Here is a 21,089-nt window from a genome sequence, read left to right on the forward strand (position 1 = left end):
GAGCTGTCTCTGGGTGCTTTGTCTTTGGTAGGCAACTGTGGCACTCTGGGAGATCATCCAGCTGTCCCACTCCTGGTGCCCAAGTGCAGTGAAGGACAATTCCCCCCGCCTCCTTCTGACTCTGCTCTTCCAAGTTTTCATCAGCACAGAGGAGATGTCAGAGGAGGTCGAGACCTTCTGGAGGCGATGCCGGGAGCAGCGCAGCCTTCCCCCCAACCCCAACAGGTGCTCCATCCCAGTCCCCTCTCCCTGCCACGCCCTCGGGGCTGGGGCCAGGGCTCTGTGCCTGACCTGGGCTGTGCTCTGCACACAGGTTTGCAGTGCAGACCGTTAAAGCCCTGCTGCGCCAGCTGCTGGATGAGGACGTGCTGATGGCGATCGGTCGCAAGTGTGGCTGGGACATGCTCCTCAAGGCTGACACCCACCACTATGCAGTGGGTCTGCTGGCCAGGTGAGAGCCCTTTCTCCCCACTGCCCCTGTCATTTCTACCCTGTGCACAGGCCACCCCACACAGTGCCTGTGCTGCTGGGCCAGAGGGCCTTGGCAGCCAGGGATGGCTGAGCAGAGTGGAAAAGGCGGAGAGGGGCGGCTGCACAGGAGGAGCCACCTCCCAAAGTGCCCACGTCCTCTCCCAGGCTGGTGGCCAAAGACCAGGCCTGTGTGAGTCAGTCCCAGGAGAACTTTGCCCACCTGGCTCAGGGTCTCTGGCACCTTTATTCCCCCTTGCAGGGAGCTGTGCCGTTTCTCCCGCTCCTTCTGCCGCAGCATCGCCGTCAGCCTGCTCCCGCGGCTCAGCAGGGGAGAGCCCCTGTGGGAACTGCCTGCCCTGGCGTTCCTGGTGGAGGTGAGCCTGATGGCGAGCGCTGCCTGGCCCAGCTGCCTCCCCCTCTCTGCCCTCTCACAGCCGCAGCCGCCCGGGACGGTGCCTGCACCCTGAGCTGCTGCCTGGGCCCAGCCCCGGGCGGGTCCGGGCTCCTGCCAGCCGGGCACCCCGTCACTGCTCCCTGCCTTTCAGGTCCTGCACTGCCTGAACCCCAGACAATGTGGGCCCAGCGTCCTGCAGATCATTTCCAGGCACCTGCGCAGGCAGTGCCCGGAGAGGCGTCGCCTGGCGCTCCGAGGCCTGCTGGTGCTCAGCAAGGCTCCCGCAATGGTGAGCAGGGGGCAGGGGCTGAAGCCGGGCCGGCAGCGTGAGGCTGTGCAAGGCAGTAGCTTGGCCTTGGCTGGCCTTTGGCAGCTGTGGCAGCTGCTCCCAGCTCTCCTCCTCCCCGTTCAGCTGCCCGACTCCTTTGGGACGCACCTTTGGCCTCTGGGCCCCGCGGCAGCAGCGTGGGGCTGCACCACAGCATTGTGTTCCACACAGGCTAAGAGCATCCGGAGCCTGAATGAAAGCCTCCTGGAGCTACTGCAGGATGCAGACACAGACACAGTTCAGATGACTCTCTCTGTGTTCATCAATGTGCTGGGCTTGAAAGTCATCGAAATATCCAGCCCAATAGCCCTGAAGTTGCTTGAGGTGCTGCGGCCACTCTTTGACAACGTAAGGCTCTGTGCCCCTCATCGTGGGCACTGAGTGCTGCCAGGAAACTTTGGGCCTAGTGTCTTTTCAGGCCTGTGCCCCGGTGGGCCTGGAGAAGCCAGTGCTGAGGTCTTTTCCTCTTCCTTTGCACCAGGAGCACAGCCAGCTGCAGCAGCTCTCCATGCTCCTCTTCCGGGAGCTGATGGAGGTGACAGAGAGGAGCAAGAGCCTAAAGCCACACGTGTACCTGAGTCTGGTGCCATTCTACTTCAACTGGCACAATGAGAACCAGCGTGTGGCAGAGGTGAGGACTCGTGGGCTCTGGTGTCCCCATGGCAGGAGGCTGCTGTGCCTCCTGCCCTGGCCCATGGTCGCCTGCAGCCTCCTCCTGGCCTTGGCGCAGGGATGCGGGTGCTGTGCCCTGGGCTGCGGTGCCATGGCCCGCTCTCTGTTGCTGTGCAGGCCTCTCGGAGAGCACTGTTTGGTGCAGCCAAGTTCCTGAAGTGGAGGGATCTTGAGAACTTGGTGACCATGGAGCAGCCATGGAGGTTTCCTGAGTGCCTGGTAAGGACGGCCCCAAAGCCCCAGCCCCTGGCTCCCCTGGAGCACCCAGCCCTCTGCTCCCCCCAAACCCGGCCCCAGCGGCTGCTGGCCAGGCCTCAGGGCTCTGCGGGCAGGGGAGCCCCGTGCTGGGGGCAGGGAGCGCCCGGCCAAGGGGCAGAGCCTGAGCCGAGCCTTCCCTCCGTGCCCTGGTACTCTTTGCAGCTGGAAAAGGACAGGAGCCGAGTGGGCCAGTACGTGCGCCAGGCCCTGCCGTTCCTGGAGAGCCCAGAGGAGCCCCTTCGAAAGCTGGCCATCAAGTTTCTGGGTGAGCCACAAGGCCGGGGTCCCTCCCCGCCCCGCTGCAGCTCGGCCCCAGCCCCGGCTGCTGCAGCGGCAGCAGGATGCGGCCCAGGGCATGTGGAGCCCCGAGTGGCCTGGTGCCTGCTGCCGCCCTGTGCCAGCCCAGCCCTGGGGCGTCCCCATGCGGGAAGGCCCCGGGCTCAGCCCTGCCAGGGCAGGAGGCCGTGTGGCCGGGCTGGCAGTGCTGCTGCGGGGGACCTGTGCCTCTGGGGCCTGACAGGCTCTGTGTTCCCAGGGATCGCCGCCAGGTCCATGAAGCAGGAGCAGCCAGAGCTGCAGCTCATCTGCCAGGGTGAGCGAGGGCACCTTCCAGCTGATCCCCTTGGGCCCTGCTCCCTCCTGGCCATGGCAAGAGCTGGCTGGGATGGCCCTGGCAGGAGGGGCTCCTCACGTCCCCACACCCCTGGCCTCTCACCTTGGCTCTCTTCCTTTCTCTTTCAGCCCTTCAAGGCATCACTGATGACAGCCCTGCCGTCTCAGACCTGGCCTGTCAAACGCTCCACATAATCAGAGCTGTACGGAGAACTTCATTCTTCCCATTCTGGTAGTCTCCGTTGCTGCCTCTTCCAGCCCGTAGAGGTGTGACAGATGACATCAGACTTGCCATGGCAGGCCTGGCAATTCAACACTGCTACATGCTGAGAGCTGTACAGATGGCTCCCTACTGCAGATTCCAGCAGCTCCAAGACTGGCTGTGCAGGGTGTGGAAGACCCGGCCTTTTCCACAGGGCAGTGTCTGCCTGTGCTGCTGCAGCTCTGTGGGGAACTGATGCAGGAAGCTCCATCTCCTGGGGCCACCTGAGCCTGTGGGGAAGATGCCTCTTCCCTGCAAGCACCTCCTTTGAGCCCAGCATGGGAACATGACCAACATGTTATCACACGCAGAGGCCCAGGAGCTTTTTTTAAGTGCCCAGTGTGCACAGGGCCTTGGGGAAGAGGGGAAAAGGGCTCCCTGTGCTCAGCAACACTTGCCCCGTTGTGCAGCGTGCCAGCAAAAGACCAGCAGGGGAGGGGGCGCTGGGAGGCCAGGAAGGGGTGAGGTGCTGTGGAGGCCCTGATGGCACAAGGGAGCAGGAAGCCTTGAGGGGAATCTGTGAGGGGGTGGGTGGCAGAAGGCTGTGATGGGACATACTGGGAGCAGGCCCCGAGGGGCAGGGTGGAGGGAAAAGCCCCCAGGACTTGGGGGGCAGAGGCCATAAGCAGCCCCCAGGCAGCCACCTCCTTCCCTGCCAGCCGGCTGCTCTGGTGCTTTCCCGAGGCATTCCCAGCCCTGTGGCAGAAGCCCTGGAGGCCAGGCCTCAGCAGCAGGGTGGGCACACCCCCAAGGGGGCCAGGCTGGCCTGGCTGGGGACAAGGAGGGCAAGGGGTCCCTGCCAGGGCACGTCTGCCGGGTGCTGCCAACGAGGGGCAGTGGCACAGGCAGGGCTGGTGGCCAGCCCGGGCCCCCGCGGCTGCCCAGGCCAAGGGGCTGTGGCCAACACCCCCCTGAGCCAGAGCTCTGGGCCCACAGAGCTGCTGCCACCACGGGCAGGGCGCTGGGCTCCTCGGGCAGGCCTGTGCACTCGCTGCTGCCCAAGCGGCTCCGCCCCACAGACAACAGCACCAGAGGCTGCCCAGGAGCAGCAGCACCCACAACGCCTGGGCCTCCTCACCCAGGCACCCACACCCGCCAGGACACCAAAAATGGGCAGACTGTGGGCACAATTGCACCCACTTTGGCAAAAGGCTTCAGGGCAAGTGGCCACCACAGCTTTCCAGTGACTCCCCAGCCTCACAGCAACCCTTGGCAGCTCCAGCTGCAGCCTGACATCTGACTGACTTCAGTGGCCCTGTTTGAGGCTGGACACACCTTCCACACTCAGGTGTCCCCAGCCAGTGCCACTGGTGCTATCCTCAGAGACTCTGCTGGGACACCAGCCTCGGGCTGCAGCTGCTCAACCTCTCCTCCACGCAGGCACCTTCAAAACACGGGCATGGGCTTCTAAACTCTACGTCCAGCACCTGAGGGCAACAAGGGGCACAGCTCTTTGGGGCAGGAGACGGGCAGCAGCCTTGCCAGGACTTGGGGCAGTGGCAGGTCTCCTTTGGCCAGGACTTACCAGGCTGTCCCTCAAGAATCCCGGGAGCAGGCAGGGAATGCTGAGCAGAGCAAGCCCTGCCCAGATGTCCCATCAGGAAGACACTGTTCTAGGGGGAATTCACTGGGTCTACTAACTCTTACTGACTGGCTTAATGACTCAGCCATGGTGTGTCCCTGTCACTCAGATGCCTTCTTGGCCCCACCTGACGTGATTCATGTGACTGACAATACCTTTAACATCCCTGTAAGTGATCCTTGTTATTTTAGTTGTATCACAGATCAAAATGTATCTACCCTCCATTTATCATTAATAATTCCCATGGGCAGAAGAGCCAAACTGGGGCTCCCAGGGAAGCAGAAGCTGGGAGGATGAGGCAGGATACAGTGAATGAAGGAAACTGTGAAATGCAGAAATCCTCAGTGGATGGCTGATTGCTTGGATCATCTCTGCAGCAATCCCGGCAGCTGCCGCAGCCACGGCTCCTGCTGCACTGGCCATTCAGTGCAGGCCATGCCTGCAGGGCCAGTGTGTGGGCACTGTGGCAGCATCAGGAGCAGGGGTTCAGAATCTGCCTGGTTTCAATATTCCAAGTCCTCTGGAAGCACATGGGACAAGCCCCAAGACAAGGAGCCCGGGTCCTGGCCCTCTTGGCCATGAACTCTGCGTGTCCAAACAAAACAGGGGCAGAGGTGGGACCAAGCGGAGTCACTCTGCACCTGCCCTGAGTTCATGGGAATGCAAAGGGAGGATGGACCTTGGCTGAGTGCTTGGAGAGAGAGAAGGTTGTTTCTCCAAGTGCAAATGCTCTTTAACCAGCCTGCACGACCAGCCTGTGTTTTTCTCTGGTGGCTGAACACAGCCAGCACATGAGGAGAGGGGAATGTGTGGGATCAGGGCACTGCTTTGGGGCCATGCTGGGAATTCTGGTGGACTAAAAGACATACACTGAGTGCTGCTCATGAGAGAAGAGGAATAAAAGGGGACAGGGAAAAATGTCGGCGGACAAGTCCCGCAATGGAACTCTGTGTGTGCAGCCTCATTTTCTCCCTCAGCATCCACAAGAGAGGAGGCAAAAAGTAGTGTTTGGGACCCCAAAACTTTCTTGGGGGGGGAAACTGGGGATTGAGGGAACAATGGGAAAGTGGGAGGAACAGGGAGAAGGGTAGAAAAGGGGGGGTTGTCTGGTAGGTCCGATGGCCCCATGGGGGTCTTTGGGCACAGGAGGGGTTGGAAAAGAGGGGGTGCCCCCCTGAGCTCCCAACTTACTGTGAGGTGCTGGGGGCTGCTGAATCCAATCTCAGAGTTGGATTATGCCAACAGTTTCAGTTTAGAGGAATTACAGAGGTGTGACTGAACCACTTTTGTCCCCCAGTTTTTAACGATGGCAAATCAGATCTACTGATAAAAAGGAATTTATTTAGGGTTCCAAATGATCAAACAAAGGATCTTCATCAGAATTATTTACTGCACAATACAAACACTAAAACTACCAGGAGTACAGGATAAGATAAGACAGTGTTCTACCCTAAAGAAATTGTTGAAGAAATTCTACTAAAGTTGGCTTAAAAGCAATAGTTCTTAATTTGAGATGGATGTAACTCCCCCTCCAGCAGTGACCTTGGTGGGGCCCCAGCCAAGGCAGGAAACTCCACACACCCCCAAGAAGGGTTCTGCTGGAAGAACCTGCCCCTGTGAAAGGGGTTGAAAGGGATGGACTGACAGTCACTGGACTCCAGGGGTTGCCTCAAAATCAGGGGGTTTATTCAGGGTGGAAGCAGCGGCTGAAGCTCTTCCCACAGTCGGGGCACTTGTAGGGCTTCCCTTACTGGTGGGTCTGTTGGTGTCTGTTCAAAGTTGAGCTGTGGGAGAAGCTCTTCCCACACTCCCCACACTTGTAGGGCCTCTCTCCGGTGTGGATGCGCTGGTGGGTGACGAGGTGGGAGTTCCGGTTGAATCCCTTCCCGCAGTCGGTGCAGCGGAAGGGCCTCTCATCCGTGTGCGTCCGCTGGTGCACAAGGAGATTGGAGCTGGTCTGAAACCTCTTTCCACATTCCAAGCACTTGTAGGGCCGTTCCCCGGTGTGGATGAGCTGGTGGGAAAAGAGGTTGGAGCTGTACCTGAAGCTCTTCCCACACTCCTCACACGTGTAGGGACGTTCCCCAGTGTGGATGCGACGGTGTTGGATCAGGTGGGAGTTCCTGTTGAAGCTCTTGCGACACTCCCCACATGTGTAGGGCCGTTCCCCAGTGTGGATGTGCTGGTGTCTAAGCAGGTCTGTGCTCCACCTAAAGCTCTTCCCACATTCCAAGCACCTGAAGGGCTTCTTCCTGCTGGGAGGCTGCTCAGGGACCACCAGGTCAGAGCTCCCCCTCAAGCTCCGGCCGCCTTCCCGGCACAGGCTGGCTCTTTCCTCCTCAGAGCACCCTGGGCTGGCTTTGGAGCCCCTCCTGCGGGGGGATCTCCGGCCCTTTTCCTCCCCGCTGCCTTCCTGCGCCGGGGAGCCCTTCAAAACGGCCTCTCCCACCAGGGTCTCACGGGGGAATTTGTCCTCCGGGCTCTCCCTCCTCACCTCGGGGCCTGGGGCAGGAAGCAAGAAGGACAGGCAGGGGATTTGCCTCCGGCCCACAGGGAAGGCCAAGGACATCCCCCCAACTCCGGCCCCAGCAGGACGGCGGCGCCAGCGGGGTTGTCCTGCAGTCGGGGCCATGCTGGGCTGACAGAGCCAGCACAACACCCGCCCAAAGGGACACTGACTTCCTCCTCACCTGCCTGGGGGGCCCAAGGCATCTTCCTCTTCCTCGCAGCCTCCTCCTCCATCCGACCAAGCTTTGGGAAGGACAAATCCTGATGGGGGGGCAAACAAGGGCTGAGCGTGTTGGCTTGGGGGTTCCTCCTGCCCAAGTCCATCTCTACAACTCACTGGGCATCCTGTGTCCATAAAAACCTCCAAAACACCAAGATCCAGCCCAGAAAAACCCAAACCACACAGATTCAGGAAAAAAAACGCTCAGAAATAGCAAGATGAACTCCATCCAAAAAGCAAAATGTTAAGGTTCAGCCAAAAAATACTCCAAACTATGAACATTCAGCCCAAAAAACTCTCGCAGGAATTGCCCCTCTCTGGTCTCAACTCTGTGGGGTTTGGAGGGTCTCCTGTGTCTGGGATGCTGGGTCCCACTTAGGAATACTGAGAGTGTTGGGGGTCCTAAGGGTTCCTTCTCCTCTGACTCTCACCTTCAGGGTACCACGTTCCTAAACATTCCCCCTCTCCAGGTTCTCCACTTCATTGTCCCAGTGATCCCAAGGGTCCCTGCTGTCCAGGCTTCCCCTTCTCCGTCCCCCCTTTCAGGCTCCAGGGGGTCCCGGGGCTCCTCCCTCTCCGTGCTCCCCCCTCCAGGCTCCCGGGGGTCCCCCAGCTCCAGCATCGCCCCGCTCTGCCTTCCACAAGGGCCGGCTGTGCCCAAGGAAACCAAACAGCTCCACAGGCGTTGGCTGGGGGGATGTGAGGGCTGGGCCTGCTCAGCACAGCCCCGGCCTCGTGCCCAGCGCCTCTTTCCTGACCCACACAAGAGCTTCCCGGTCCCCCCAGGGCTCCCCTGCTGCTGCCTCTGCTCCTGGCCCTGCCTTTGCTGCTCCCTTGGCTGGGGCAGCAGCTGCAGGGGGGGATGGCAGCAGCTTCAGCTCCACGGCACTTCCTGGGGGGAGCTCAGCCCGGGGGGACGGGCAGGGACCTGATGGGGATGGACAGGGGCCCAGCAGGGACAGCCAGGGCCTGCAGGGGAAGGCACAGGGACAACCTGGCCCCCCACACTGCCACCGCTGTCTCTGCTCCTCCTTGCAGGCTCCGTGGCCAGGCACAGTTTGTGTTCCTGGGTGCCCATCATCTCAGCACCTGGAGACGCTCAAATCAGCGCCCGCAGCTCTGCAGCAAAGCCCCAGCTCACCTGGCACACAGGGGATGGACACAGAACCTGCTCGGGGATGGGTACCTTTGCCTCTTCCCCACCACAGGGCTCTCCTTCCTCAGCAGCACCTCTGCCCTGCACTTATTCTCAGCCTCACCTCAGGGACAGCTCTGGGCTCACCTCCACGCCACTTCTCAGCCTCACCTCAGGGCCTGGGCTCAAGGACAGGAACCTGCAGGGAGGGGACATCAGGTGCAAGTTCAGGGCTGCCTGCTTGCACTGGCCTCTGGGCTTCTTTCTCTTTCTAGAACCATCCCAGAACCTCTTCTGCTTTTCTAACATTACACTGGGCACGCTCTGCCTCCTCTTCAGCTTCCTGCCCATCCCCACTCCCAGCTCCCTTCCTGCCTGCCTGCTCTCCAGACACTCTGGCCCCAGCCCGGGGGGCTGACGGGGCTTCTTGTGGCCAAAGGGCAGGACCCGGCCCTTGGCCTGCTGGAACCTCATCCCCTTGCAATCAGCCCATGGATCCAGCTGGGCCAGGTCCCTCTGCAGAGCCCTCCTGCCTTCCAGCACATCAACACACCCCCAGCTTGGGGTCACCTGCACATTTGCTGATGAAATGCCTGGTTCTGCAGCAGCTGCAGATGCTCAAGGGGCAGCAGGACCAAGTCAGGGGCCTGGGGGGGCCTGGAGGATTTGGGGTGCGGGAGGTTCCTGGGGGAGCTGGGGAGGGGCTTTGGGGATTGGGGGTACAGACCAGGTCAGACCAGTACAGACCAGGACAGACCAGTACAGACCAGTACCTCCTCACTGCTCCCTAGATCTCTCCTGGAGCTGGGCCACGTTGTCCTGGGACACCTGAGCCCCTCCCAGTGCCCTCCCAGTACAGCCCAGTGCCCCCAGTACAGCCCACTGTGTTCCTGTCCCAGGGTGCCAGGTGATCCCTCTTTAGGGGGGGTTTGAATGGATTTGAGGGGGAGCTGGGGGAGATTTGGGGGGATCTGGGGGGGGGGTTGATTGGGATTTGGAGGATTTTGGGGTGCTTTGGGTGTATTTGGGGGAGTTAAAAGGGGTCTTGGGGGGGGTCAAAGGGATCTGTGTGGGGAGGGGATTAAAGGAAAAATGGGGGCTAGGGCACATTTTAGGGGGTTAATGATGTCTGGGGGGAAAGAGGAGTAGCAGCACTACAAGCAGGTGAGTCCTGAGACCCCCCTAGTGTACCCAAGACACTCTTTGTGACCCTCAAAACCCTCTGGGACTCCCAAAATCCCCCGAGAAACCCCCTAAACTGCTTCAAAGACACCCCCCCAAAGCCCTCCAGGACTTCTCAGTTCCCTCAGAGACTCCAAAACTCTCTCACGGACTCCCAAACCCCTTCAGGGACCTTCAACCTCCTCCCTAAGTCCCCTCACGACATCAACCCCCCCCCGAGATACCTTAAAACCGCCTCAGGGACCCCGAAAAGCCCCTAAGGGACCACAAAACCACAGAACAGCAGAAGAGCTTTCTGTAAAGGAAGGGAGCAGAGAATCTGAGAAGGAGGAGACCAAGGAAAAACCGAACCAAAGCAATAAAATCATCCTGGCCCTTGCAGTTTTTCCTTCACCTTTTTCTCATTTTTCCTTTTTTTAGGGTTCTCTCTTTGGTTGGGTGGTTTTGAATTTTTTTTCCGAAGGAATTTCTCAGGACCCGAATCCAACATCCGGGTTCTTGGGAGGCCTCCCGGGCCCCGCGGCCCCCGACAGGGTTGCAATCCCGCGCTCTGCCTCTCGGGAACCCCCGAACCCCCGCGCTAAACCCTCCCGAGCCCTCCAGCCTTTCCCCCCACAGCCGCGCTCCCCGCAGCCCCCGAGGGGATCCCCAGACCCCGCTCTCACCCGCTCCCGCCCGGTCTCACAGACAAAGGAAGGCCCCAGCGCCATCGTGACTTCCCGGCAGCCAACGCGGCGCTCTGCGCGCGCACCGCCTGCACAGACCCCAATGCAGCCAATCAGCGCGGCCACTGCCCCGTCCACCCGCCTTCTGCCACGCCCACCGCCCTGCGCGATGCACGATGGGACTTGTAGTTCTCGCGGGGGTCAGCGGCCATTTGCATGGACTTTTTGGGTTTTCTTTCTTTTTTTTCCTCTTTTTTCTTTCTTTATTCTTTCTTCTTTCTATTCCCCCCTTTTTCTTTCCCTTTTTTCTATTTTTATTCTTTTTTTTTTCATTTCTTTCCTGTTCTTTTTTTCCTCTTTTTCCTCCTTTTTCTCTTTTTTCTTCTTCTTTTTTTTTCTTTTTTTCCCTTTTTCTTTTTTTTTTTACATTGTTTTCTATCAGTTGTATTTGCAAGGAAGATTTAAACACAGACCAAAACAATCTCCAGGTACAAATCCCATGACAACAGATAATCTGGCATTGTTCCAGGTTCATGAGGATTCCCAAGATCACAAACACTGAGATGTGAAGGGTGCTCACACAAAAAACAGCTTTCCCTGTTTTTTTCCACACGTAAAGCAAGTGTGGAAGGGGCACTTGGCCCCAGGCAAGATGCTTTTACAGCTAGTTTAGGCAGTCCAAAGTGGATCTGACTGGCAAATGGGATTATGCCCATGCTTTCAAGGAGGATTTGCAGAGTACACTGAGGGGAAACATTGAGGGCCATTTCTTCATCTGCTGAAGGGATGAGAAGAGAGGGGAGCAGGTGCTGTGGCCCCAGAGCTTCTCTCTGCTTTGGGGACACTTCTGTGTTTTCCTCTGTCCATTGAATTCCCAACAAAGAATCCAAAAAGCTACAAGAACTCCAGTCTGGAGTGCTCAGGACATGTGGAAGCAGGGGAATTTTTCTTCCCAGCTGGGATTGAGAGTGCAATTTCACACTCGGAGGTTCATTCCTGTCATCTGACTGCCCTCCATGGCCACTCCTTTCAGGCTGGCACCTGGAACACACACAGAAAGGAGTTCTGTGAGGAAAACCAGTCAGAAACACAGCAGCTGCACACTGGTGCTGCCTCAGAGCTGTGTGAATTGGAGGAGGACAAGGGGATTTGGGGCTGAGATGGTCACAGACTCAGTGCAGCCCTTGTGGGCCCTTCTCAGGGTTGGACAAACCACAGCTGGACCTTTTCTGGGCCATAGAAATGCACAAACACAGGCTTCAGTTGGCACAGATTGACAAGGCAAAAGCTTCTCACCTTCCAGATTAGCTTGAAGGCCTGATGGGTCCTCAGAGTTGCAGCCTTTCAGGGACGCTCCCTCTGCGTTGGAGCGCAGCATCTTCACCCCTGGCAGGTTGGCACACTGGCACAGACAGGAGTCACTGAGAGCAGGAAGAACAACACCAAAGACCATCAAGAAGACACTTTTAATTTCTGCTTTGGGAGTCAATCCCATTAAATCATTACTGGGAGGAAGTGTAAAAGCTTTGGGAACCAGAACAACTCTAGAATATATTTAAGAACTCGATGTTTTACACCGCTCTGTTTGTTCCAGCTCCTCTCTGTTAACACAAGCCCAGCCCTCCCAAGCTGCAGCAGCTCTTCCATCCAGCACAGAGCCTGACAGGTCAGCCCTCTCCAGGCTGGCACAGCACAGGTTGGCACGGGCCAGGTTGCAGCGGCTCAGATTGGCCACCTTGAAGTTGATGCAGCAAAGATACAGGTGGGAAAGATCCGCTCCACTGAGAGTGAGACCCTGGAAATCCCAAGGAATAAACCCCCCAAAAAGGTTACACAGGGGAAGGGGTAGGTCTGGACACAAAGTTAACATCATTGTATAGATATGTGTATGTTAATATTTACAGTGTATAAATATCTATGTATAAATACATGGATAGAAATGTATTATATATGTATATATAATGTATACAGATACAAGATAGATACAGACACACACAGGTCCTGGGAGAAGCTGAAGACACCCCACCAGGGAAGGGGGCTTTTAAAAAGGAGGGAGAGGGACTTTTGATATGGGCCTGGAGGGACAGGACAAGGGGCAATGGTTTTTCAACTAAAAGAGGGCAGGGTTAGATGGGAGACTGGGAAGAAATCCTTCCCTGGGAGGGTTTGGAGGGGCAGGGATGGAATTCCCAGAGAAGCTGTGGCTGCCCCTGGATCCCTGCAAGTGTCCAAGGACAGCTTGGATCAACCTGCTCTAGTGGAAGGTGTCCCTGCCCATGGCAGGGGGTGGAATGAGAAGACCTTTAAGGTCCCTTCCAACCCAAACCAGTCCATGATTCTATACAGACAAATACACACAAGACCATTTATTCTACTACTTCAGACTAAAGAAATCTAAACACAAAGCTCTCAAAAATTGTCCTTGGTTCATTTTATACTTAAACAAATGTAAGGGGGGTACTTTTGAATTAGATGATCAATGGAGCATAGAGGCGTGAGAAAGCAATCATATTAGGATGTGAAACCAGCCAGAGTATGGTACAATGGAACTTCATGGCACAAGCTAATTGTAAGGTCCATCGTGCTTTTTAGCAAGTCAGCCTGATATCCCCTATTATCAGAGCTGAGTTCTTCCTTGGTTTTGCTACGTATTGCAAGATAGATACATCTACCCTTGAAACACAATGGTAGAGGTCATACATAGGGGTGAGAAAGATGATGATGGGAGGAAGATTCTGTGGGCAGGGGTCGCTGGCCCCTTGCCCTACAGCAGGGCATGCACAGACTGTTGCCATTAGGTAATGATTTAGGTGGTGTTTGGCTGCCACTCAGACATCACCTTATACTGGGTACTGGCCCTACGTGGTGCAATGTGGAGCTGATAAAATGGGGTGTCAGGACTGCTGGGGTGAGCGATCCTCATCCTGCCATGGAGACTGTGTTGTTCCATGGGGACGCCCGCTAAGCACGGGCACCGACCAGCTGCTGCAGATCCTGGCAGTCCTGGCCTGTCTGTGTGGGTAAGCACAGTTTATTGACAGGAAGCAACTGAGAGAACAAACTTTTTAATATCCTTTTAGTGTTCCTTTAACTCCCCTTTTATGTTTATAGTATTTTTTCCTTTAGTTTCCCTCTTTACTAACCAATATCGTGTTATCCATAATATTGTGTTAAGATCCTTTTTGGTATCCCTTTTCACTAGTTAATACTGTATTAAATGCTGTTCGTAGTATTTGTTTTAATGCCACCCGATATGCTAGTTACTTTGTATCCTTTTTAGTTTTTAATTCCTCTTGCTAAGTTTATTACTATTATTATTATTCTCACTGTAATAAAAGATATTTTGTGTGTTTGAATATTTCTGGCACTTGTCTTTATTCCGGACATGTATCCAAACAAACTGTTACACACACACAGCTTCTACTGAGAAGCTTCTGTCCTGTCAGGGCAGTCAAACTGAACAAACGTGTTTTCTTGCTGCTGAACTTTACAAATGAAAAAAAAACAAGTTACTGTTCTATGCCCAAGGTTCTGGATCCTGCCCCATGTATAACTTTAGCAGCTCTCCAGATGGAAGGGGATACCACAGCATTGGTGTTACTAGGAGTGACTTTGTGCATCCCCAGACATGGAGCTGTAGCTCACTAGACAGTGAGCAGCTTACCTGTTTTTCCCCGTGCCCAGTTTCCTAAAACTGAGGAAAGAAAAGCAAGTATTTGTTTAGACAGCACCACAAACCAGAGGCTGGATGGATAAAAAGGTAATTTAATAAGCCTTGCTCTCAGGAGATGCTTAGTAGACAGAAACACTCCTTTAGAGGAGCAGCTAATTCACAGAAGCATCAAAGAACTTCAATCAGACATTCACTCCACAGGGACAAGGCAAGGTTTTCCTTCTCTTCATCTGAGGTGAGGTTAAGCTCTTTAACATGAACAGTGCTGCTCCTCCAAACCTGCTTCAGTGCTTCCAAGTATGACAAAGGAAAGCGCAGCCCGTGAGTCTGCTGGGGAAGAAGAAACAGAAAAAAAATCCTTCAGCTGAGAGCAGTGTCCTTATTGCACAGCAGTGTGTGAGGCTGTGGGGAGGGAGCAGCAGGAATGTGTTCCCTTCCCACATGGCACTGGGGTCACTGAGAGCATTCTCCAGAAGACTCGGTTTTATCCAGGCCTGTTTTATCTTCGTAGGGAAAATGCTGAACTCTACTCCGTGTTCCAGCACGCTTTTGGAGGTGGGGATGTTTACAGCACGTGGCTTTCTCCTGTGGTTTACACATGGAAGAATTAAATAGCCTTAAACTTACACTCTTGCCTAGCCCTACCCATTATTTTTGGAAGCTCACAGAAGTTTATTTCTAGCTGCCACACGCAGTCTTTGGATATAGTTTGACACAAGCACAGAAGAGCTCCATTCCCAGGCCTGGAGTCTTCAAGGGCAAGAAGGAATATTCTGGGATCTGCACATGTTGTTCAGGTGCCAGTGTACAGCCTCAGCTCTGGAGGACCAGTGAGATTTACTTCCAAAGAAAAATAAGTGCCAGGCAAAAAGCCTTGCTGTAATTACCGAGACAAGGACAGACTGTGCCCTGTTTTGCCATTCCAGTGTTTCGGATCACAGAGCTAAGACACAGCATCTCACTGCCAAAAAAGCAGAAATAAAGGTTCCAAAGCTCAAAGCCATGCTTAGGAAGGATTTATGACCCAGCAAAAGCACACTGTACCTGCGAGCAGGAACAGAGACAACCTGAAAAGTACATTTCAGAACAAGGTAGGTCTTTACTCACAGTGCTGACCCACCCTACCCTAAAATGAACACCCCTGCAGTGTGTTCCATTGGATACAGAATCTAACATGGGTTTAGCATGGCAGTGATCCCTAGGGAATATCTGCTGGCCTATCCAGTAGCCTCAGTAGAGGATGTGCTAAGGACACACCTGTAAGAGCTGGTTTTAGTTGCTCCAGTAGCTTTGCTCACTGGGCCATAAGGCATGCACCAGAAATCCTGTTAACAACTCGAGTGTTTAATTAAGCATGAGATCACATTGCTCAGTTCCACTGTTGAACTGCCTCTGTGGTGCAGCCTCAGCTCCTCTGGGCACTGCAGGGCTGGGCAGAAAGGCTCTGGGTGCTGAGGATCACGGCAGAACCCAGGCCCTGCTGCCATTCTGGGCAAGCTCATCTCATGCAGCAAAACCCACCATGGAAAGATAAGTTTTGGGGTGTCTGCAGGAACAAACCTGGGCCGTGCCATCCTCACTGCCAGTGTCATCTGTCCCCATCATGGGAGTGTCTCTCCTGTTCCTTAAGGAATGATACACATAAACCATCTCCCTGCAAATTTCATCCTAAAAGAGAGCAGGGAGGAAACAGTCCCATGTGATCCACAGCCTCAGACTCATCTCACTGCACTTGCCAATGCTCCTGAATTCTGGAGTCACTCTTACAACAAAGCATGCAAGTCACCCTCCCAAATGAATTGTCCAACAGCCACCTCCGACAGCAATAAGGGACTCTCCAAAACACCTCTGAAAATTTATTTACAATCATCTTCTGCCTTAAAACTGCCCCTGCTAGAGTCCCAGGAGTGATGCTGTACAGAAAACAGGCCATTTAAGGGAAAGTATTAATGAACAGGTGTGCATCAACACATTTCCAGTCTGATACTGATCTGTTTCTTAAAAATCACATGCCCATCATCAGTCCTTGGTCAGAGCTGTGCAAAGCAATTCAGAGCTCTCTGGGCAGGTTGCCCATGGGATTTGTGGACACAAGTCTTCCATGTGTCCTGTCATCCTGGGTTGATCTGTGTGACATCAGAAGGCAAGGTGGCCCAAAAATTGGGGGGAAAAAGTCTCCAAAACCTACACAGTCTCAATATGGACACAAGCAAGATGGAGGAAAAAATCAGAAAGTTATGGTGTGTTTTTCTTGGGAAACATTCAATTCCTCCAAACAAACCCCAAACTGTACAAGATAATCTTTGCTGTGTGTCCTGCCCCCCCTTTTTTTTTTTAAAGTGAGATAAAAAGCACTTCTACAATTTCATACTAAAAAACCTTCATGGATAAGAAGCAGTATAAACACAGCATAATGCAAGATGCATGGATCAATGTTGTGGAACAACTTAGTAGTGCCCCTGGCACCTGCTTGGATACAGAGATAACCCAGAAGTGAAGACTAAATGCAGCCACAGCAGCAGCTGCAACCAGCAGAATTCCCTCTCTTGAGAAAACCTATTTTTAAAAATTATTCCTGTTCTTAAATAAAAAGAAGAGAGAAAAATCCTATTATCAAGACCTGTAGAGGCCATTTAGCTGCTGTAATGATCAACCCCATCAAACCTGAGACAAAAGCCATGTACCTCCCATACAGAATCATAGGCTGAATTTAGTTTTGAAGCCCCCCCTCCAGAAGGTTGGAATGTGCCAGATCACTCAACAAACAACCCCACAGTATCCTAACAAACCCTAATGGGATGCAGGATCCAGCTCAGTGTAACTGCATGACCCTCATAGACCTTTTGCACAGGAGAGCAACAACTCACATGCCTCACATGCACTCCCCAGCCCACCCCAAATGTACAGGGGTGGCTTCACTGTACCCACAGCATTCTCTTGATCTGGTTCCACGGAGATGAGTGTGATCTCTGAACTGCAGTCTGATTTTGCTGTCTATTGTTGGCAATTTCCCACCTGAGAAAAATAAATCCTCCTTAGAAAGGAAGAAAACCAGACAAACGGTTAAACTGAGCCCCCCTGTGCTCTCCCCACTCTCTCAAGGCTGGACTGTTTGTTAAGCTATGTTTCAACACCCACATGTCCTCAAACTTGTTGTGGAGGGGGCAAGGAGAAAGAGATTTTTTAATTCTCTCCCCTTTCCTGTCTGCAAATAACTATAATAAATAGCAAGCTAGAGCCCAGGGAAAACTGCTACCAGTTAAATGCTCTCAGGATACAGTTTATCACAGCTGCCAGTTCCAGTCTAGGATAATCTTTATTCCACTCCAAGGGAGTGTCATCTCTCCCACTAGACACGGGGAGCAAACACACACGTGGGGCCTCACGGCACATGAAGCTGATGCTGGACTGTGATCTGGCAGAGTTCAGGCACACGGTGTGACTCTTGGGGTCGGTGCTGTGCCGGGCAAAAGCTCGGATTCGACGCTCATCGTGGGTCCCTTCCACCTCAGCCTGTTCTGTGACGGTGCGATGAGTTCCCTCTCTTTCAACACTTTTGTTCTTTTTAGGGCTCCTCGCTGCCCGGGGCCCGGAGCCCGCCTCCCGCGCGCCTGCTTCCCTGCCCGTTTTGGCGGCCGCAGCCGGGCGCTGAGTGCCCGCTCCCCGGGCGGGCCCGGCCGCTGCTCCAGGAGTGGGGGGGCAGCGCCGGCGCCTCGAGGATTCCCGGGATTCCCTGGCCGGTTTCCAGGCAACGCTCCCCGCGCGCTCCTCGCTCCAGGGCCGAACGTGCGCAGCCAATGGGAGGCGGCGGAGTGGGCGGGGCGAGGCGGGGCTTGGGCGGGGCGGGGGCGGGGCCGAGAGGGGCGGTTGGTGGGGTTTGGGTGGGAGCGGGCGGGGCGGGGCCGGGAGCGGGAGCGCTGCCGCTGAGCGGCCCCCGGGCAGAGACCCCGGGTAGCGGCCCCCGGGCAGAGACCCCGGGCAGCGGCCCCGAGACCCCCGGCGAGTGGTCCCCGGGCGAGAGACCCCCGGCGAGTGGTCCCCGGTGCGCGGCCCCGGGGGAGGGACCCCCCGTGCGCGGCCCCCGGTGAGCGACCCCCGGTGAGCGACCCCCAGTAAGTGACACCCGGTGAGCGACTCGCGGGGAAGAAGCCCCGGTAAGTGACCCCTGCGGAGGGACCCCCGGTGAATGACCTGCGGTGAACAACCCCTGGCAAGTGACCCCCGGGGAGGGAACCCCGGGGAGGGACCCCCGGTGAATGACCCGCGGTGAACAACCCCTGGCAAGTGACCCCGGGGAGGGAGCCCCGGTAAGTCACCCCCGAGGAGGGACCCCCGGGCAGTGAGCCCCGGGGACAGTCCCCCGGTGCGCGGCCCCCGGGGGTGTCGGGCCGGGGCTGGGCGCGTTCCTTCCCCGTGCAGAGCCGAGCGGGGCCGTGGCGGGAGCGGGGCCGGAGCGGAGCCGGCCGGGGGGGCAGAGGGGAGCCCTGAGCCGCCTTCTGCCGAGGGGGCTGCTGGAAAGGAGCCTGCGCTGGGAGGAGCGGGGGACGTGGCCCGAGGCTGAGGCAGGGGAGCTTCAGGTCAGCTCCTGGACAAAGGTTTCTCGCTGTGTTTTTCGGGGGGGCTCGGGCACTGCAATGGGTTGCCCAGGCGGAGCCAGCACCCCGGCAGGTGTTTCAGAGGTGCCGGCATCTGGCCATGGCTGACATGCTTTAGTGGTTTGGGGGTTGCTGGGGCAGTGCTGGGCTGACAGTTGGACTTGATGGAATCATGGAACAACGTGCTGAGTTGGGAGGGTCCCACCGGCACCGTGGAGTCCAGCTCCTGAGTTTTAGGCACCACTAAAGGAACTGAATCTGGATCGAGCTGTTTGGCTCCAAAAACTCTTCTGCCCCTAGTCTACGCTGCCAAGTGAAACAAAACAGACCGTGCAAAATAGAGGCCTGTGTTCCCCCCAAAGGGAAGGCAGGCAGTTACAAACCGGGAGAATAAAGCAAAGCTCACAGCTTACATTCATGGTCCCCACAGTTGTATGACACATCAAACCAGTCCGCTGTTACCCATGTAGAACTGTCATCAGGACCCCCAAACTTTCTTGTGTGTATTTGTATAGATATGTATATATACACATACCTATGTATAGATACGTATTTGTGTGTATCTCTGTAAGATTCTGTATCTTTGGATGTGATATTGGCATGCTGTTGTTGTGTGGCAACAAGTGGACTTAAAAGGTTACAAGACTTTAGGAGATCGCCTTTCTGCTTGTGGGTTCTGTTTTTTAAAGAAGGTAACAAGAAAAGAACTCTTTAGCCAAATATCAGTTAAGTGCTCCTCGCTGCCCGGGCCCGGAGCCCGCCTCCCGCGCGCCTGCTTCCCTGCCCGTTTTGGCGGCCGCAGCCGGGCGCTGAGTGCCCGCTCCCCGGGCGGGCCCGGCCGTTGCTCCAGGAGTGGGGGGGCAGCGCCGGCGCCTCGAGGATTCCCGGGATTCCCTGGCCGGTTTCCAGGCAACGCTCCCCGCGCGCTCCTCGCTCCAGGGCCGAACGTGCGCAGCCAATGGGAGGCGGCGGAGTGGGCGGGGCGAGGCGGGGCTTGGGCGGGGCGGGGGCGGGGCCGAGAGGGGCGGTTGGTGGGGTTTGGGTGGGAGCGGGCGGGGCGGGGCCGGGAGCGGGAGCGCTGCCGCTGAGCGGCCCCCGGGCAGAGACCCCGGGCAGCGGCCCCAAGACCCCCGGCGAGTGGGCCCCGGTGCGCGGCCCCGGGGGAGGGACCCCCCGTGTGCGGCCCCCGGCGAGTGGCCGCTGGTGAGCGACCCCCGGTGAGCGACCCCCAGTAAGTGACACCCGGTGAGCGACTCGCGGGGGAGAAGCCGCGGTAAGTGACCCCCGGGGAGGGACCCCCGGTGAGCGGCCCCGAGGGAGAGACCCCTGGCAAGTGACCCCCGGGAAGTGACCCCCGGTGCGCGGCCCCCGGGGGTGTCGGGCCGGGGCTGGGCGCGTTCCTTCCCCGTGCAGAGCCGAGCGGGGCCGTGGCGGGAGCGGGGCCGGAGCGGAGCCGGCCGGGGGGGCAGAGGGGAGCCCTGAGCCGCCTTCTGCCGAGGGGGCTGCTGGAAAGGAGCCTGCGCTGGGAGGAGCGGGGGACGTGGCCCGAGGCTGAGGCAGGGGAGCTTCAGGTCAGCTCCTGGACAAAGGTTTCTCGCTGTGTTTTTCGGGGGGGCTCGGGCACTGCCATGGGTTGCCCAGGCGGAGCCAGCACCCCGGCAGGTGTTTCAGAGGCGCCGGCATCTGGCCATGGCTGACATGCTTTAGTGGTTTGGGGGTTGCTGGGGCAGTGCTGGGCTGACAGTTGGACTTGATGGAATCATGGAACGTGCTGAGCTGGGAGGGTCCCACTGGCACCGTGGGGTCCAGCTCCTGAGTTTTAGGCACCACTAAAGGAACTGAATCTGGATCGAGCTGTTTGGCTCCAAAAACTCTTCTGCCCCTAGTCTACACTGCCAAGTGAAACAAAACAGACCGTGCAAAATAGAGACCTGTGTTCCCCCCAAAGGGAAGGCAGGCAGTTACAAACCGGGAGAATAAAGCAAAGCTCACAGCTTACATTCATGGTCCCCACAGTTGTATGACACATCAAACCAGTCCTCTGTTCATTACCCATGTAGAACTCTCATCAGGAACCCCAAAATTTCTTGTGTGTATTTGTATAGATATGTATAGATATGTAGAGGTAGATAGATATGCATACATAGATATGTATAGGTCTATATTTGTGTGTATCTCTGTAAGATTCTGTATCTTTGGATGTGATATTGGCATGCTATTGTTGTGTGGCAACAAGTGGACTTAAAAGGTTGCAACACTTTAGGAGATCACCTTTCTGCTTATGGGTCCTATTTTTTAAAGAAGGTAACTAGAAAAGAACTCTTTAGCCAAATATAACTTAAGACATTAATCAGAGCAAATGTATTGACTTTTATTTCCAATTGTACAACAAGTCATTCAACTATTTGCATACTCCAAAGCTGGGTGTGAAACTTCTCCCTCAGAAATAAGAAAAACTGTTTTCCAAGGCTGTTACTGACAGCCATGGCAGAGTTTCCAATAGCAACTCCCCGTACTTGAAATGCAAAGCCT

General features: G+C 56.0%; 1 protein-coding gene and 1 pseudogene across 4 annotated transcripts in view; one reads left to right on the plus strand and one right to left on the minus strand.

The window, feature by feature from the left end:
* LOC127474809 (uncharacterized) overlaps positions 1–21,089 on the minus strand; it is a 1,721,191-nt pseudogene that overhangs the window by 33,253 nt on the left and 1,666,849 nt on the right.
* LOC127474835 (maestro heat-like repeat-containing protein family member 7) overlaps positions 1–21,089 on the plus strand; it is a 181,565-nt gene that overhangs the window by 939 nt on the left and 159,537 nt on the right. Inside the window, exons 3-11 of one of the 4 annotated variants that reach the window (XM_051796141.1) lie at positions 32–225; positions 314–451; positions 731–845; positions 1,017–1,154; positions 1,365–1,541; positions 1,675–1,824; positions 1,983–2,388; positions 2,659–2,715; positions 2,865–3,002. In XM_051796141.1, coding sequence (XP_051652101.1) covers positions 32–225; positions 314–451; positions 731–845; positions 1,017–1,154; positions 1,365–1,541; positions 1,675–1,824; positions 1,983–2,388; positions 2,659–2,715; positions 2,865–2,971 — 1,482 coding nt within the window. In that variant the 3' untranslated portion in view covers positions 2,972–3,002. Of the gene's footprint in view, positions 1–31; positions 226–313; positions 452–730; positions 846–1,016; positions 1,155–1,364; positions 1,542–1,674; positions 1,825–1,982; positions 2,389–2,658; positions 3,311–21,089 lie in introns of those variants that run through there. The other 3 variants (XM_051796140.1, XR_007905988.1, XM_051796138.1) reach the window with 3 other exon arrangements.

This window comes from Manacus candei, unplaced genomic scaffold (genome assembly GCF_025592945.1).
Source record: "Manacus candei isolate 608988 ecotype Guabito, Panama unplaced genomic scaffold, ASM2559294v1 h1tg000045l, whole genome shotgun sequence".
Classification (NCBI taxonomy): Eukaryota; Metazoa; Chordata; class Aves; order Passeriformes; family Pipridae; genus Manacus; species Manacus candei.